The sequence below is a fragment of the Bufo bufo genome, chromosome 4, assembly GCF_905171765.1.
Source record: "Bufo bufo chromosome 4, aBufBuf1.1, whole genome shotgun sequence".
Classification (NCBI taxonomy): domain Eukaryota; kingdom Metazoa; phylum Chordata; class Amphibia; order Anura; family Bufonidae; genus Bufo; species Bufo bufo.
Window position 1 is genome coordinate 200,222,402 of NC_053392.1, and position 18,117 is coordinate 200,240,518.

Consider the following 18,117-nt stretch of genomic DNA (forward strand, 5'->3'; position numbering starts at 1 on the left):
CCAATTGGATCCTCCGGCTCAGTGCTGATGACATTTTTTGGGGTCTTCCACTTGAATTTTTTGTTCCATAACCCTCAGGATCATTTAAGAAATTCCAAATGACTGTCTTACTGCGTCCCACCTCAGCAGCGATGGCACGCTGTGAGAGACCCTGCTTATGCAGTTCAACAACCCGACCACGTTCAAAAAGGGAGAGTTTTTTTGCCTTTGCCATCACAACGTGTGACTACCTGACAGAAAATGACAATGAATCCACATCTTTGCACAGATTATGCCTTTTAAAGGCATGTGGTCCTAAACTTTTGATCAGCTGAAAAACAGCCTGTTTCAGTTTAATAGTTATTTTCAATTAATTGAATGCTCAAAAAATGTTTTGTCTCACTCTCATTTCTTCTTGTTGCATGTTGAAGCTTTACTTGGAACCTTGTTAAGATCCAACAATGTAAAATATGATTTTTTGCCATTTTTCAATTGGTCTTAAACTTTTGATCAGGACTGTATCTCAGTATCTGTACAAGATATATGGGTCTGGTCTTGTTTGAAAGCTGGCAATCTAATCTTAAAACGAGACCAGAATCACAGTATTATCTCCTCAACATCGGGAGATAGGGGTTAAAATGCACTTGTGTTCGCAGAGTTGTGCGCCAACTAGATTTACTGTAGACATAAACTCAAAATCTACAATAAAAAAAAAAAGTCATTTTCGGGATGGTTTTTCAAATTTTAATGTGACTGTTGGGAGGGTTACAGGCCCAGTTAGAGGCACGGATGTAGCCAATGATAATATTGTACCACATGCTGCTTCCAACTTGAATGGTTGACAGATCAGCTTTGCAGGAAGGAACCTTGTCATGGACCAACATTTTTTTTTTACTCTGGGGCAAGATGTATTACCATCCTGAAAAATGAAAACCTATTTTCTACTGATAGAATGGAAAAGTGTCCGAAAGTTCTATATCCACCTGTGCACTGAATGATAACATAACGATTCCCATTTCTTTTGGACCTTTACCCGACATGAAATCCCTTATCATAGGGCTACATGCACACGACCGTATGTGTTTTGCGGTCCGAAAATTGCGGATCCGCAAAAAAAAACGTATGCCATCCGTTTTTTTTTTTTGCGGATCCATTGTAACAATGCCTAAAACGGAAAAGAATAGTACATGTTCTCTTTTTTTTGCGGGGCTACGGAACAGACATACTGATGCGGACAACACCTTTTGCGGATCCATTGAAATGAATGGGTCCACATCCTATCCGCAAAAAACACGGAACAGACATGGAAACAAACAACGGTCGTGTGCATGTAGCCTAAGGCCTCATGCACACGACCGTATTTTTTTGCGGTCCGCAAAACGGGGTTCCGTTTTCCCGTGATCCGTGACCGTTTTTTCGTCCGTGGGTCTTCCTTGATTTTTGGAGGATCCACGGACATGAAAAAAAAGTCGTTTTGGTGTCCGCCTGGCCGTGCGGAGCCAAACGGATCCGTCCTGAATTACAATGCAAGTCAATGGGGACGGATCCGTTTGACATTGACACAATATGGTGCAATTTCAAACGGATCCGTCCCCCATTGACTTTCAATGTAAAGTCAGGAGTTAATATACCATCGGATCGGAGTTTTCTCCAATCCGATGGTATATTTTAACTTGAAGCTTCCCCATCACCATGGGAACGCCTCTATGTTAGAATATACTGTCGGATTTGAGTTACATCGTGAAACTCAAATCCGACAGTATATTCTAACACAGAGGCGTTCCCATGGTGATGGGGACGCTTCAGGTTAGAATATACTAAAAGAGGCAGCCCCCCCCCCCTGTAGTTAACACATTGGTGGCCAGTGTGGCCGGCCCCCCTCCCTCCCCTGTAGTTAACTCGTTGGTGGCCAGTGGGCCCCCCCCCCTCCCTCCCCTGTAGTTAACTCGTTGGTGGCCAGTGGGCCCCCCCTCCCTCCCCTGTAGTTAACTCGTTGGTGGCCAGTGGGCCCCCCCCCTCCCTCCCCTGTAGTTAACTCGTTGGTGGCCAGTGGGCCTTCTCCCCTCCCTCCCCCTCCTAATTAAAATCTCCCCCCTATCATTGGTGGCAGCGGAGTGTACCGATCGGAGTCTCAGTTTAATCGCTGGGGCTCCGATCGGTAACCATGGCAACCAGGACGCTACTGCAGTCCCGGTTGCCATGGTTACTTAGCAATTTGTAGAACCATTATACTTACCTGCGAGCTGCGATCTCTGCGTCCAGCCGGGAGCTCCTCCTACTGGTAAGTGACAGGTCCGGCCGGGAGCTCCCCACTGGCCACCAACGAGTTAACTACAGGGGAGGGAGGGGGCCGGCAGCAGGGGGCAGTCATGTACACAGTTCTGTTAGTATATTCTAACCTGAAGCGTCCCCATCACCATGGGAACGCCTCTGTGTTAGAATACACTGTCGGTTCTGAGTTTTAACGAAGTGAAAACTCAGCTATGAAAAAGCTTTTATGCAGACGGATCTTCGGATCCGTCTGTATAAAAACTAACCTACGGCCACGGATCACGGACACGGATGCCAATCTTGTGTGCATCCGTGTTCTTTCACGGACCCATTGACTTGAATGGGTCCGTGAACCGTTGGCCGTGAAAAAAATAGGACAGGTCATATTTTTTTCACGGCCAGGAAACACGGATCACGGATGCGGCTGCAAAACTGTGCATTTTCCGATTTTTCCACGGACCCATTGAAAGTCAATGGGTCCGTGAAAAAAAACGGAAAACGGCACAACGGCCACGGGTGCACACAACGGTCGTGTGCATGAGGCCTAAGTGGAAGGTTTTTTGTTTTTTTTCCCCACGGAGTCATCTTTATATGTTTCATTAGCACGTCACCAGAAAGGATAAATTCAATACTCATTTCCATGGTCATTTTTGCCAATTTTAATTCCTTCACAGATTTTATTAAAGGGGTTATCCAAAGCCAAAAATGCGTGGATCAAAACATCTGGCGAGAGGGGGGGAGGAAATTCAGCCAATAGCAGTCCGCAAAGTGAACAAGCCTCCCTACCATTGTGGGCTATTGGCTGCCAACCCTAACCCCCTGGATGTTTTGATCCATGCGATGGGGAAATGCAGCAGCGGCTGTGTGGGCATCAGGAGCGACGTGGGTGCCGGGGAGCGAGGCAAGTACAATCTGTGTGAGGGACCCGAGCAGTTAGAGGGGCATTTTTGAGGTTGGATATCCCCTTTAAGCACTTTGGGGGTCATTTATCAAACTGTGTAAAGTAGAACTGGCTTAGTTGCCCATAGCGACCAATCAGATTCCACCTTTCATTTTTGATTGCTCCTTTGGAAAATGAAAGATGCAATCTGATTGGTTGCTAGGGGCAACTAAGCCAGTTCTACTTTACACCAGTTTGAGAAATCTCCCACTTTTTTATTTTCTGCCATAATTTCTATTTTAAAGGAGTTTGGAATCCTTTCCATTAAGTTGCTTGACAATTGTCTTGTTAGGGCAGGTTTTCCTACACTTATCCAAGGCCAACAGCTTGGAAAAGTTTGTAAGTCTTTTTTTTAACCAAAAATGAGCATTTTATAAGGGATACAAAAAGTCATTTGGAGCTTACTTACGTTCCTTTCTTCTATCTGCCATATGCTCAGTGCAGTTCTTATTCAGACAAGTGCCGGGACACATGGCCGGTCAGATCAACAAAGTCCAACGATACAAAAGTGAAAGTAGTTTTATATCTTGTATAATAAAAACATCCAGCTTCATTCAATATCCATTTAAAAAAGGGTTCCATTATGTAGCCATTGCACCACTGACGCATTTCAAACAGTGCAGTTCTTAGTCATAGCGTGGAAGAGCTAGATGTTTTTATTATACCAGATGTCAGAGATTTAAACCATTTTCACTTTTGTATTTTTGCATTTTACAAAATATTCCAATCTATATTCTACTTGATTGGGAAAAACCATGCCATTAATTAAAATAATGCACTTACACCTACAAACCAGAATGCTCGTTAAACTAACACAGTTCTGTGTAATTTCTGTGATTTATCTATTTGCTAGAAGTGTGGTGATTCCATAATGTTTGCCAGGGGTTGTATGTGGCAGAGGGACCCCTGAGGGAACAGGGTCCAGATGCAACTGCTATCTCTCCACACCTACAGCTAGGCTCCTGAAGGCAAATGCAGCATCGCATCTGTGGATAAGCCTCCAGTAAAGAGGATCTGTATGCACAAAATGCAGTCTGCGTGTTATAGAGCAGAGAAGAGCTAAGCAAATTGATACACATTTATATCTCTGCCTTTTCTCAACTTAAGACCACCCCATGAACAGCTCTCCGTACATGGGGTGGGGAGTTAATATTATTCCCTGGTGGGGAGGGGGGTTGTGTTATCAGTGATTGATAGTATTCTCTGTGTAAGTGTGTATACAGAGATAGCTCTCAGTCACTGATAGCTGTACACAGGGGAGGTGTTATCAGTGATTAATAGCATTCTCTGTGTAAGTGTGTATACAGAGATAGCTGTCAATCACTGATAGCTGTACACGGGGGGAGGTGTTATCAGTGATTGATAGCATTCTCTGTGTAAGTGTGTATACAGAGATAGCTGTCAGTCACTGACAGCTGTACACAAGGGACGTGTTATTATGACTGATAGCATTCTTTGTGTAAGGCTACTTTCACACTAGCGTTTTTGCTGGATCCGGCAGGGATCAGCAAAAATGCTTCCATTACCGAAAATACAACCATCTGCATCTTTTATGAACGGATCCAGTTGTATTAACTTTAACATAGCAAGGACGGATTCGTGATAAACACAGTTGAAAGTCAATTGGGAACAAATCCGTTTTCTATTGTGTTTTGCTCCGCATCCCATGACTGAAAGAAAACCGCAGCTTGCTGCGGTTTGCTCTCCGGTATGGGAACGCAATCAAACAGAACGGAATGCATTTTGGAGCATTCCATTCTGTTCAGTTACGTTTTGTCCCCATTAACAATGAATGGGGACAAAACCGAAGCGTTTTTCTCCGGTATTGAGATCCTATGATGGATCTCAACACCAGAAAAGAGATACACATAGATAGCTGTCAGTCACTGATAGCTGTACCCAGGGAGGTGTTATCAGTGATAGATAGAATTCTCTGTGTAATTGTGTATATATAGATAGCTGTCAGTCACTGATAGTTGTACACGGAGGATGTGTTATCAGTGACTGATAGCATTCTCTGTGTAAGTGTGTATACAGAGATAGCTGTCAGTCACTGATAGCTGTACACAGTGGTGGTCTTAAGTAGAGAAAAGGCAGAGATGTAAATGTATAAATTGCAAGTTCCCACAGAACTATAAATCAATCTGCTCAGCTCCTCCTGCTGTATATCGTGCTGCCTGCAGATTGCACGTTTTGTGGTGACAGGTTCTCTATAACAGCCCCCATACACATTGGTAAACTGTGAGATGTCACATGACTTATTAGTGGCAAAAAACTAGTGAACCACTTGTTATTCTGCAGCACAGGGTCTCATCTCAGCTTTGGAGGCTTGTAACTCATATGTGTGCCATCTGCATATTTAGTGGAAAGCACACTGACCCATTGATTTTTATGACAATGCACACATCCATATTTTTTGCATATCTGACATCAGAAATACATGGAATGCACAAAGAAGGTATCTGTATTTTGTGGAATAGTTGTTTGCGAACTGAGTGTATGAACACAACTGAAGCCCAATAGTAAGTAAAATTCCTGCAACCCAGTGTTGCTTTTATTCATTAAAACTGATCAATAGTGCAAAAGTATACAGTGTGCTGAAGTCTTGATGCTCTCCAAAAGAGAAACAATATAAAATATTATAATTTGATGGCCTTTAATGGCTTACTAAAATACACAATGTTATAGGGCAAGCTTTCGAGACTCTGAGGTCCCTTCTTCAGGCCAGTGTGTTGAAAATGTTAAAATGTTCTTATGTTGGGGAGATACAATCAGGCACGTATTTCAAATGACCAATCTTTTTGCTCTAAGAAAATATGCCACTTGTGTATGGCCATGTTTTTCTCCATTCTCCCCATTCATTACATATCCATGCTCATTCGAGCCAAGCATGCTTAGGTATGGTAGGATCAGGAGAGACAGTCGTCGGTCAGCACAATTTATCTAATTAGTGTGCCCAGCATTAAACTGGCTCACCAGCTAAGGTGTTTGAGGGCCTTCCAATGCTTCCATGACAGCAGAAGTTAGGGAAGATAAGGATCGGGCAGTTGCATTTCAACTGCCCAATCCTCTTGTTTTTGGGAAGACAACCCACTGACAAAGAAGTCTGGCAGTGGCTTCTTTTCCATCTTCCTACTGAGAACACAGGTTTGCTTGGCCACTCGTTTATCGGCTGATCAGATCTTTTATTACGACTGAAAAAAATAATTGTTTGTCGGCAGTACATCTCCCTATGTAGACAAGAGATGTGCTGCCAATAGTATGCAAACTGTATGGGGTGGACGAACAACAGAGCTAATGATCGATTGTCCCCCATACAGTTTGCTTCAGTCCGTGTAAAATGCCCTTTAAATGAGTAGTGATTGATTTAAAGGAGTTGTGTCACTTTATTAAGTGGAATTTATCATGTGGAGAAAGTTAATACAAGGCACTTACTAATGTATAGTGATTGTCCATATTGCTTCCTTTGCTGGCTGGATTCATTTTTCCATCACATTATACACTGCTCGTTTCCATGGTTTTGACCACCCTGCAATCCATCAGCAGTGGTCATGCTTGCACACTATAGAAAAAAGAACCAGCCTATGTACAGTTCCAGAGAGGTCTACAGTGTGCAAGCGCAGCCATCACTGATGGATTGCAGGGTGGTCGTAACCATGGAAACAAGGAGGAAGCAATATGGATAATAACAATACGTAAGTGGCTTGTACTAAGTTTCTCTACATAAATAAATGCCACTTGCTGAAGTGAGACAACCCCTTTAAATCAAATTCGCTCCAGGCTGTTACCAGCCCGTGTAAAATGACTCTAAAATAAAACTTTGTAGATGAGAAGTACACAGCACATACAAAACTTACATGAAATACACAGAACATTTTTGCTTGGGCAATTTTGGGCAAATGTAAAGACACACCTAAAACTAAAATAGTCAACCGAAAAATAATATATTCTAAAGTGAGGCTATAGCTTAATTTTAGGGAATATTAATTTTAATACTGATTTATGAATCAATGTTAAATATATGTCCACTAAACTGATCCACTTCATGTGGTAAAACATTACCAAGTTATATCACTTGTTCTTTAAAGAACCTGATCCTACTGGAAACACCTAACTTAAAGGAGTTGTCCGAGTTATTTTTTTGTTCTTTGTATGTTTATAACTAATCAAATGTAAAGGCTTTACCATGCACTTACTTTATCTGCAGTTGCTGCTTTCTCAGATTTCACTGAGGGTCACATGACCTGTGATGTCAGCATCTCTCCCTGCTCTGATGATGTTTCTTGCACAAGCCTGAGAGAGCAGCTATGCGTCTGTACACGAGACGTCACTGTGCTGGCCACACCCCCTGCACTGCCATCTGCTGCTTATTGCTGTCTCCCTGGATTCAGGAAAAACTTTAACCCCTTCAGCAGCACAGGCTCGGGGCTGAATGCTTTACTGAGTAGCTGCAGGCAGTGAGGAGACAAATGCTGGGAACAGGAGCTGACATACTAGAGGAGTTCTGCAGAGCATTGCACAAGAACAGGTAGGGGGAAGATCCTGTGTGTATCAACAGCGTCATTGTATAGCTGGAACTTGTAGTCCTACACATACAACATGCTGCTGAGTCTCCCAGCAGGCATACATGTCACTCAGGGCAGCACTTGTATTCACTCCCTTTGCAAAGCAGGGGAGGGGCAGAGATTGTTGTTGTTGCAGGTAAACAAAAGGACAGAAGACAACCAGGGAAATGAGGAAATAGAAGTTTTCTTTTGCCTAAAACTTGCTTAGCTTAGTTATATATTGCTGCCCATCAGATTTACAGTGCTATATATTTTTTTTTCATAACTTGGAAAACCCCTTTAAGTAAATGATACCCCAAGTTCATTGAACAATACTTAAAGTACATCTATCAGCAGGATCAACGGTATGAAATCATGATACTGTCTGGTAGGGTTGATCCTGTTTATTAAAGTGAAAATCTGTTATGGCATTCGTGAGAGAAAAAAACCCCTTATTTATGCAAATGAGAGTGTTGATGCACAGAGGGGCTTGGCCAGCATTGGGAATCGGAGAAGCAAAAGTGCACAGAAGTAGTTAGGGCCCGTACCTCTGTGCACTGAAGCATTCATTTGCCTAATAATGTCTTTTTTTCTCAGGAATGGCACAACCGATTTTCACAAGACAGGAATCATTTTAATCAGCAGGATCCTGGTGGCATAATAAGGTTTGTCCTACTGACAGGTGCTTTTTAAAATTCCCGCTCGCACCTTTACATCTGCGACCACAGTCCTATATACATTTTACAGTGAAGTACCTAAAGCTGGCTACAATTGGTCTTTATGTAATGAGGTCCTAGGACCACTTTCATGATATTCGATTTTTATTATCTGGTCAGGTTTTATAGGCACTTGGAATAGTATAGTGAAATATAAGTAGGGAAACCGGAGCTTTATGAAACAGCCCATGGCAGCTGACACACTCATTTCTAAAGCAAGTTCAATGAAGCCCTTCTGGATACATAAAATCTATATAGTATTTGAGTTTTACCTGTGGGTCTATCTGTCTGTGCATTGGCGGTGTTCGTGCTGGCTGCACCCCACTGATGCTGAATGACTCTGATCTCGGAGGCAGGTTTGGGTCAGATATCCTATTGGCTACTTTATGCGGCATTGCAGGGGAGCTCTGACGATTGAGACGAGAACGCTCCTCCACCTGGTCAACGGGAAAACAATAAAATAAGCAGAGAAAAAGTCACGCTTCATGCTGTTATGAAGGCCAGATCACACCCTCAGAGCAGGTGGTCAACAGTAAAGGTTAAGGTTACAAGAAAGTACCATAATTCTTATAAACTAGAAAACGGCTAGCTTCAGTATAAAGCACATTATTGTGCACAGTATTTGCTTATGGGATGGGATAAAGTTGATCAATGAATCACTTATAAAGCCACGAGATTCAAAAGAAGTAGAAACAGTAAAATATCATGTTTAGTTACAGTGCATCCTCTGCCCACACGCAGTGGAGACAAACAGCATCCACAGCACGTGTAAGTCTATGGGAAGAGAATGCAGTGAAGATTGTCTTCATGAAAAAGTGCAGGTACACGTTGGGAGTGCTAATAATGTCGTTTTATTATTAATAGATTCAGAAATAGGTTTCTTAATGTTATTCCAGATTAAACGTGTTTTTAAAATGTGCACGTAAAAATAAGACAGTCTAAAATGATTTGTAAGGCTAAAAGAAAAAGTTAATAAAAAATAGATAGGAACTAGGTATGAGACAGTTTGACAGGTATAAGATAGATAGACAGATAGATACTAGAGATAGATAGATAGATACTAGAGACAGATAGATAGATACTAGAGACAGATAGATAGATAGATATATATATATATACCCTGTATATGTTGGAGGATATGTTAATCGTAATAATCTAAAAATGTCATATATATAAAATAATAAAAGATGGCCTTGCTTATTAAACACTGCAATTAAGGGTGCCTGTACATGGTGCAGCCCGGCCGCGAGAAGCGACAGCAAGTAGAGGTTTAGCCTGGGAATTGGCAGTAATAGAAATGCAGAGCATGTTCGGGCACCCTGATGGATAACAGCTTACTCTCTGCCAATGAGCTCTCTTAAAGGGTAAATAATTACACATGATTTTTTGGGAGAAAGGGGAATAGTAGGGTCACCTTACAGAAAGTGTCCATAAACTGCCAATGCTGGTAACTTGTGTCTTATATAAAGTGCATTAACCACTGAGAAGATGAATTTTTAATTATTATATTTAAAAGAGGGATGAGGAGTTAGAGCTGGTGATTTACAGGAATTGAGATCGCCTAGTACCCTTCTCACTTCCTGCCAACTTGACCAAATGTGTTAAGATGGCAAAAATGAATGCTGCTTGTGATCTTCTGTTGGGTCATGTTTATGGGAGCCTTCATGAGCTAGTTCTTCGGCTATTTTCAGGAGTCTACCAGTTTCTGCAGAAATAGGCTATTCTGTTTATAATGAATTCTGATATACTTTATGTACCGTACTTAATATCATGCAATGAAAATAACTGAATGTAGGAAAATCTGATGAAAAATAGAATCAGAAAGGTTGGAAAGGAATGAAAAGATTTGGAGACTGTTGCACAGAACTTATATGTGTCTCTTATGAACTCATTATTATTGACCCCCAAGATGGGCGAGTACATACACAATTTCACCCCTGTAAGACACAGTAGCACAATTTCATTGCTGGCATGCACATTACCTTATTGAATTAATAGAATACAGTGGTTAAAACATGCATCAATTAATAGACGATACATAGATAAACGCACAGCACACTTCTATAAGAAGGAGTATTGCATACAATGGACAGAATATCAGAAAGGATCATTATGAACCACCACCAGCCGGTCACATCCAGAGACAGTACGTGGATATCCTCCACTAACTAGAGTCATGGCAGGACAGCCATCATTTCCTGATAGTAAGATGACATATACGATTTAGGTGAATGTTTTGCATGAAATACCCTTAGTATAAAAGAGTGACTTCAACACAAGAGACCTTCCTGGCATGTGCACTGGTGCAGCGGGATGGATGATGCTTGGTAACGCTAGCGGCATGCACTCCTGATTTCTCATCAGCAGTGACTGGCATGATATCATTTTCAAGGATTGGACACAATTACATTTACCCTAAGACTTGCTCACAAAGGTAATGCATACAGTATTTCTAGGAAACTAGACAGCTAGTGCAAGATATTCTGCCACTGGCTGCAGAGCATTGCTAGGCCCAGGCCCCCAGGACAAGTGAAGGGCATTCACTCTGCGGGTAGCCTTCACCTCTAATCAATAGTGCGAGAAAAAGCGGACAAATGAGAGCAGTGGAAAGGGAACATTTACAGCAAAACTGGGTGATTACGTGATACCGAGGTGGGACAGGAAGATATGCAGTAATAAGGGTACTTTCACACTAGCGTTTTTCTTTTCCGGCATAGAGTTCCGTACTAGGGGCTCTATACCGGAAAATAACTGATCAGTTTTATCCCCATGCATTCTGAATTGAGAGTAATCCGTTCAGGATGTCTTCAGTTCAGTCATTTTGACTGATCAGCCAAAAGAGAAAACCGTAGCATGCTATGGTTTTATCTCCGGCGAAAAAAACCGAACACTTGCCTGAATGCCGGCATTTTTTCCCATAGGAATGTATTAGTGCATTCAAAATACCGGAATGCGCAGACCCTGAAAAGACGTGAAAAAAACAAATACCGGATCTGTTTTGCCTGATGACACTGGAAAAACGGATCCGGTATTGCAATGCATTTTTCTGACCGATCAGGCATTTTTCAGACTGATTGATCAGTCAGAAAAATGACATGCGTTTGCATACAGTTTGCCTGATCAGGCAGGCAATTCAGGCAACGGAACTACCTGCCGGAATCCTCTGCCGCAAGTGTGAAAGTAGCCTTACGGGGTAAATGCACTGCAAAAAAGGGGAACAGAGGGGTTGAAAAAGGGATGTAGATGCTCCAAACATGCCCATGCAGCAAACTCTGCATAAGCAACTTGTAGGTACAGTGATAATCCGTGAAGGACTAGGCCAGATGAAGAAGACAGTCAACACTAATAGCTGGAATATACTGGGATTAACTATTTAATGGCAGTTGCTACGACCAGATCTAATTAAGGCTGTGGGGCGCGTTACAGAATTTTTAGAGAATATTTTAGGGTAATTCCGGTTTTAATAAATACCGGAAAAAATTGCCTATCGAATTATACAATATTTATTAATACACAATTTTCTAACATGTTTGGGGGCATCAAATGACGTTCAAGATCTCTGCTGGGAACCTCTACTGCTGAGGCTACTTTCACACTTGCGCTTTCCCTTTGCGCTATTGCGATCTGTCATAGGATCTCAATACGGGGGTCAGGGGGGGGAACGTTTCCATTTTGTCCCCATTCATTGTCAATGGGGACAAAACTGAACTGAACGAAACGGAATGCACCAGAATGCATTCCGTTCCGTTTGGTTTCGTCCCCATCGCGGACAGAATAACGCTGCAAGCAGCGTTTTTCCGTCCGCGATGTGGTGCGGAGCAAGATGGATCTGTCCTGACACACAGTGTAAGCACAGTGTAAGTCAATGGGGGCGGATCCGTTTTCTCTGCCACAATAGAAAACGGATCCGTCCCCCAATGACTTTTAATGGAGTTCATGACGGATCGTCTTCGCTATTTTAAAGATAATAAAACTGGATCCGTTCATAACGGATGCAGGTGGTTGAATTATCAGTAACGAAAGTGTTTTTTGCTGAACCCTGCCGGATCCAGCAAAAACGTTGGTGTGAAAGTAGCTTTACTTAAAGAGGATGAAAACCCTGGTCATGTGCAGATTGCACAGGTTCACTGCTTCCTGTGCGACCATCACAAAATATACTAGAAAATTATGTAACTTGTCATTATACAACAAGTAGGTTTTATTTGCTGTTACTACACATTTTACTATTAATTAATAGGAAACAGCCATATTTATGAACATTACTATTTATACTATTCGCCTGAGTAATTTATAGTATATTAATCATGTAAACTAGATTTGTCTTAATGACTTTTAAAAGCTAAGCTATTTATTACGGTATGAAAATGTTTCAATTTTTATTACTAGGATATTGCTTGGGCAGTATAGACATGTGTTCCATACTTGGAGGTCTATGCAATTAGTATTTCCAGAGATGAGGCTAGATGAAACTGTATACAGTATATATATATATATATATATATATATATATATATATATATATATTATATACCTCAACACTTCTCTATACAGCTGCAAAAGTAACTCCATGTATGAGTATAGATTATAAAACTGCAGTACACATAGAAGGAAACCTTTCCTCATTTTAAGAGTATGGCCTCCTATACAGTTCATAAATTGCGCTGAGAAACAATAGATCGATGCAAGGCATGTGGACGTGCGATCCACATTCTCTTCCTTTTTGCATCATTTTAAGAATAACCAATATATTGCAAGCCCCGATTTCTCTGCCGTTACCAAGATTACTGAAAAGAAGCCAGTGGTTGGACATTACTACTGGCTAGAAATAAACGAAGACTGCATTGACTGGATTTTAAGAGTTATTTTCCAAAAAAATGAAATATAAAGTAATAACGGGTAGTCCCATCATTTCAGTGCGTGACATGTTTTGCCACATTTCCCCTATTCATGCTGCTGGGAAAATGTACAGTTGTCCATGGCTTCCCCTGTGAGATATCTCACAGGGGTGACCCTTGATGATCAGTTTTTGATGACAACCCGTATTGGCACTGGGTCAAAGTGCTATTTGAATATAGTCTCTATGGTGTTTTTTTTGTTTTACTAGCTCCTATGCTGAATTTTAAACACGCAAGTACGCAAGTTTAACACAACTGACAGTAACATCTTTAAACATCCCATTTAAAGATTGAGACTGCAAATGTCAATGCACATACTGTACATAGGAGTAACTGTACCGAAAAAAAAAAAAAAACAATGCAAAGCTGATGACGGAGAAGACAACACTTACAAACACAAGAAGTAGGGGACCAACGGATAAAGACAGCGGTTAGTAAGCAATAGTACGGAGATATAGTAAAAGACCCGCATCCAGGGGAGCTGTTAGGACTAGATGCCACAAATGATTTGAGGGATTACGTTTATCTCAATGCCACCACAGTCAGTTATCATATGAGGTTAAAACATGCTTTTAACAGCAGGTGTGATGTTTTTAAGCTGTCTTGTAGTAGCAAGACTCCCAAGACGTACACTATTCATGCATGACCTGTCCTCCCGTGAAGTTACACTCAAGAAAAGCTTGTGGCCTTCACAGATGCCTGGGAAATGGTTCATGCATGTATGTTTTGGTAAAGAATTGAAACCTCTCATGACCTTGGCAAATCCCGTGTCCCTGGCTGGACTACATCCTTGTGATCGGGACCCTTTAAGGGAAGTTACTGATTTTCTCCCTGGTTCATTTTCTTGTGAGTTCACTTGGAGTAAGAATCTCACTTCGTCATCTAGAGATTGCACTTCACTCTGTGTTGCTTGTGACCAGGGCCCTGAAATCTGAATTGAAGGCAATATCATGGGTAGAGCTAAGTTGTCCATTTTCACACGACCTGATGCTTGCAGGTTCTGAGAATTTGGCCTAGTTGAGGGTTGCCAACTAGTAGATGCATCTTTGGTTACCAGGGGCACCTGCTGCTCGATAACAGAAGTGTGCTGCTGCTTAGCTGGAAGAACAGGCGAATTACTAAGAGATCGCTGTTGAACCTGGGAGTGGGATCACACAAAATCATACTATTACAACACAACATAAAAGAAAAACTCACAATGACAAATTAGATAATTTTATGGAGCATGCACATCACATTCCTTGATGACTCTGGCATACAATGTGTTTGTATGTTAATTTGACTTGACTCAGTCTGTTAGCAATGGTTTCTTGTAACATGCAAAATCTATTGCATTCACGTTAGGCTTGGGTATTCATGTCACAGGGCTGCCTAGGAAATGACTTGGGTACCTGATATTATTTGGTATTCAGAATTAAATTTGTATATTTTTAAGCAAAGAGCAGATACTATAAATCCTTACAACAAACACGGCTGACCCTACAATTCTGCTTTGAATGTCATCCAGTTTGGGCCACTGCAAAAGCAATAAGCTGAAAAAAGCAAACTCTAATGATTGCCATAGGTTTGCACAAAGAAATGTGTTTTAAGCTCTGTCCACATCACGTTGGCCGATTTATGACTAATGTTAACAAATATGTGTTACTGATGAATAGACGGTATGCTACTTACTAACATAACCTTCTTGAAGTTCTGCAGCATTTTCGATATTGGTTGAGCCATGCCCCCTTGATCAGCAAGCTGTCCCTCTAATCTGCACAGCCGTCCTGTCCATGTGAAGGCCTCAGAGGCAGAAGCATGTGATGAGATATGTCATCCAGCCTCTTCCATTGAAAAACACTCTACTAGATTCCAACCTGCGCATGCGCAGATGTCAGGTGCAGGGTGCTTCACTGGAGGAAGCTGAATAATGTGTCTGGTCACATGCTCCTCCATCTGCAGCCACGTTATAGACAGGACCACAGCGAGAATGAGAGGGAAAACTTGACAAGTAAAAGTGCGTCGCTTAGCCAATATCAGACAAGCCCCCAAATGGTCTAAAACTTACCTTACACTTATCTTTGTGTCCAGTCTGGTCGTCCTGCTACTGCTTTTTTTTTATAAATTGTAGCAGTAACATGCTGGTATATGGCAGCTTAATGAAGAAATTCCCAGCGAGCGCTTGTAATCTTCAGTTCATATGCTCTTTATTTCATAAATGCATCAACATGCGGTAATGGACACGTTTTGGCCCGTCCAGCCTTCATCAACCCACATTGGTATAGAGTTCACAAACTTAAATCACGATTTCTCCACCACGTGTGGTGATGTCAGATGCCCAGAAAGGGGCAGAGATTATACAAATGTCAATCAGTTAGAGCAACGACATAGTATATCCACGCTACATACTTGAAAAAACATACAAACACAAATGCATAAAAGCATAAATGCTGATACCACCCAAATTGCAGCAAGTCATCTTTGATTTGTTGTCTGAAGTTAAACTACTCTATAAGTGGCGAGAGAAAAAACAACTTCAAAAAGATATATGACTATTGCAATGACGATACAATACAAGAAAACGTTTCATATCATAAGAAATGGGAAGTAGATCTAAACAGAAGTATAACACTGAATAATTGGAACAAGGCGACACAACTGTTTAAAAAAGCCACTATCTGCACAAATCATAGAGAACAATTCTTCAAAATGTATAGCAGATGGTACTACACTCTGGTTAAGCTCCACCAATTCTATAATACTTGCTTAGACAACTGTTGGAGAAAATGCAGCCAAAAGGGTACCTTGTTGCACACCTTTTGGAAATGCCCAAAACCTGCCAAACTAAAAAAAGATTTAGAGATCCTAATTAGTATGATAATGGGGAAATCTATTAAAGTAACCCCTGAACTTGTGCTGCTAAACCTGGAAATGGAAAATATAGACTCAGAAGTACAATATCCTCTTATACACATCTGTATAGCATACAGATTACTGATTGCTAAAAACTGGAAGTCAAGCAATATTCCTAAGATAGAAAATGTAATTGAGATGGTTTCGAGGAATTACCGTATTTATCGGCGTATAACACGCACTTTTTCCCCCTGAAAATAGGGGGCAAATCATGTATGCGTGTTATACGCCGATATTCATTGCGCTGTATGAGCCGGGAGAGAGGAGGGGCTGGAGTCCGTAACTAGGGGCGGGGCCCGGTGCAGTCACTGTACTCTTACACCGGGCCCCGCCGCTCACCAAAGTATTTATAAACGTGAATCCTTATCCTGTTATTAAGCTGCCCTCTCCCATGTTCCCATGTCCCCCCTGTATCCCCATAGCACTTACTTAAGCTTCAATAGCAGGCAGAGCGGACGGCAGCAGTAACGTCACTCACTGACGTTGAGCGCCTGCTCCGCCCCCTTTATGAATGAAGCAGGCGGAGCAGACGCGCGACGTCAGTGAGTGACGTTACTGGTGCCATCCGCCCTGCCTGCTATGGAAGCGTGTGAATCGTAAGTGCTGTGGGGATACAGGGGAACATGGGAAAATTGGAGAGGGCAGCTTAATAACAGGATAAGGATTCACGTTTATAAATACTTCGGTGAGCAGAGGCCCGGTGTATTGGGGGACACTGTTATGAGGGGGATCTGTGGATGACATATAGCAGTGTCATCCACAGATCCCCCCCCATAACAGTTCCATCCACAGATCCCCCCACCCCATAGCAGTACAATTTGAAATGGACACTGTTATGAGGGGGATCTGTGGATGACATATAGCAGTGTCATCCACAGATCCCCCCCATAACAGTTCCATCCACAGATCCCCCCACCCCATAGCAGTACAATTTGAAATTTAATTTTTTTTCCTGAAATTTCCCTTAAAATGAAGGGTGCGTGTTATACGCCAGTGCGTGTTATACGCCGATAAATACGGTACATAAATGAAAAAATATATGGAATATGTTTAGGGAAAAGCAATTATATAAAACAAAAGTGGGACACCTGGTTAAAGCACTATCCAGAAAAATAATGGATGGCGGAGTACTGATAGGAGCCGATCAACCTGAAGTCACTGTTGTATGTACAGTTATATACAGTTAAGAATTACAGGTAATTTGAACCTGTAACAATTTGTAACAATTTATAACATTTTTATATGTTAAAAATTACAAAAGAAAGTTTGTAACAGCAAAATGTTAAAATGTTTTGGTAGGTTAACTATATTCTACCTTCTTTTAAAAAATATATATATATCGACAAGATATGATATAAAATGTACCATAATGTGGGAACACTAATGTTATGCAAACAATAACATGTAATGAATAATCCACATGTAATGTATATCATCTATGTTGGAATCGATGTCTACTTATGATATTTCAATAAAAATTATTCTAACTAAATATAAAAAAATAAAAAAAATTAAAAAAAAGAAGAGTAATCATCATAAATCACCCAATAATACAACAGTATAATTCATAAAAAATGCAGAATCTCATACTCTATTCAATCCTCTGGGCTGTAATGTGCCCAGAGTATGAATCCAATATGCTTCTCTGCGCACCAAAAGATTTTTGATATTGCCACCCTTTCTGGGTCTCTTCACCTGTTCTAGTATCTGAAACCTCAACTGAGAAACAGAGTGTTGAAATGGAAATGGAATGGTAAGGGTAATAACAGGTTGCCTGTGCGAATGTTGGATTTATGCTTGCAGATGCGATCTTTTACAGATTGCATTGTTTCCCCAACATACGCCAAACCGCACGGACACTTTATCAAGTAAATAACATT

The 18,117-nt window shown here is 41.3% G+C and overlaps 1 protein-coding gene across 8 annotated transcripts in view; it reads right to left on the reverse strand.

Annotated features, from left to right (window-relative positions):
* Positions 1-18,117, reverse strand: part of TNIK (TRAF2 and NCK interacting kinase) — a 335,955-nt gene that overhangs the window by 73,924 nt on the left and 243,914 nt on the right. For 6 of the 8 annotated variants that reach the window (XM_040428231.1, XM_040428228.1, XM_040428230.1 and 3 more), the window contains 2 exons: positions 14,100-14,483; positions 8,723-8,887 (listed from right to left, as the gene is read on the reverse strand). In XM_040428231.1, the coding sequence (XP_040284165.1) occupies positions 8,723-8,887; positions 14,100-14,483 (549 nt within the window). The remainder of the gene's footprint in view (positions 1-8,722; positions 8,888-14,099; positions 14,484-18,117) is intronic. The other 2 variants (XM_040428235.1, XM_040428234.1) reach the window with 1 other exon arrangement.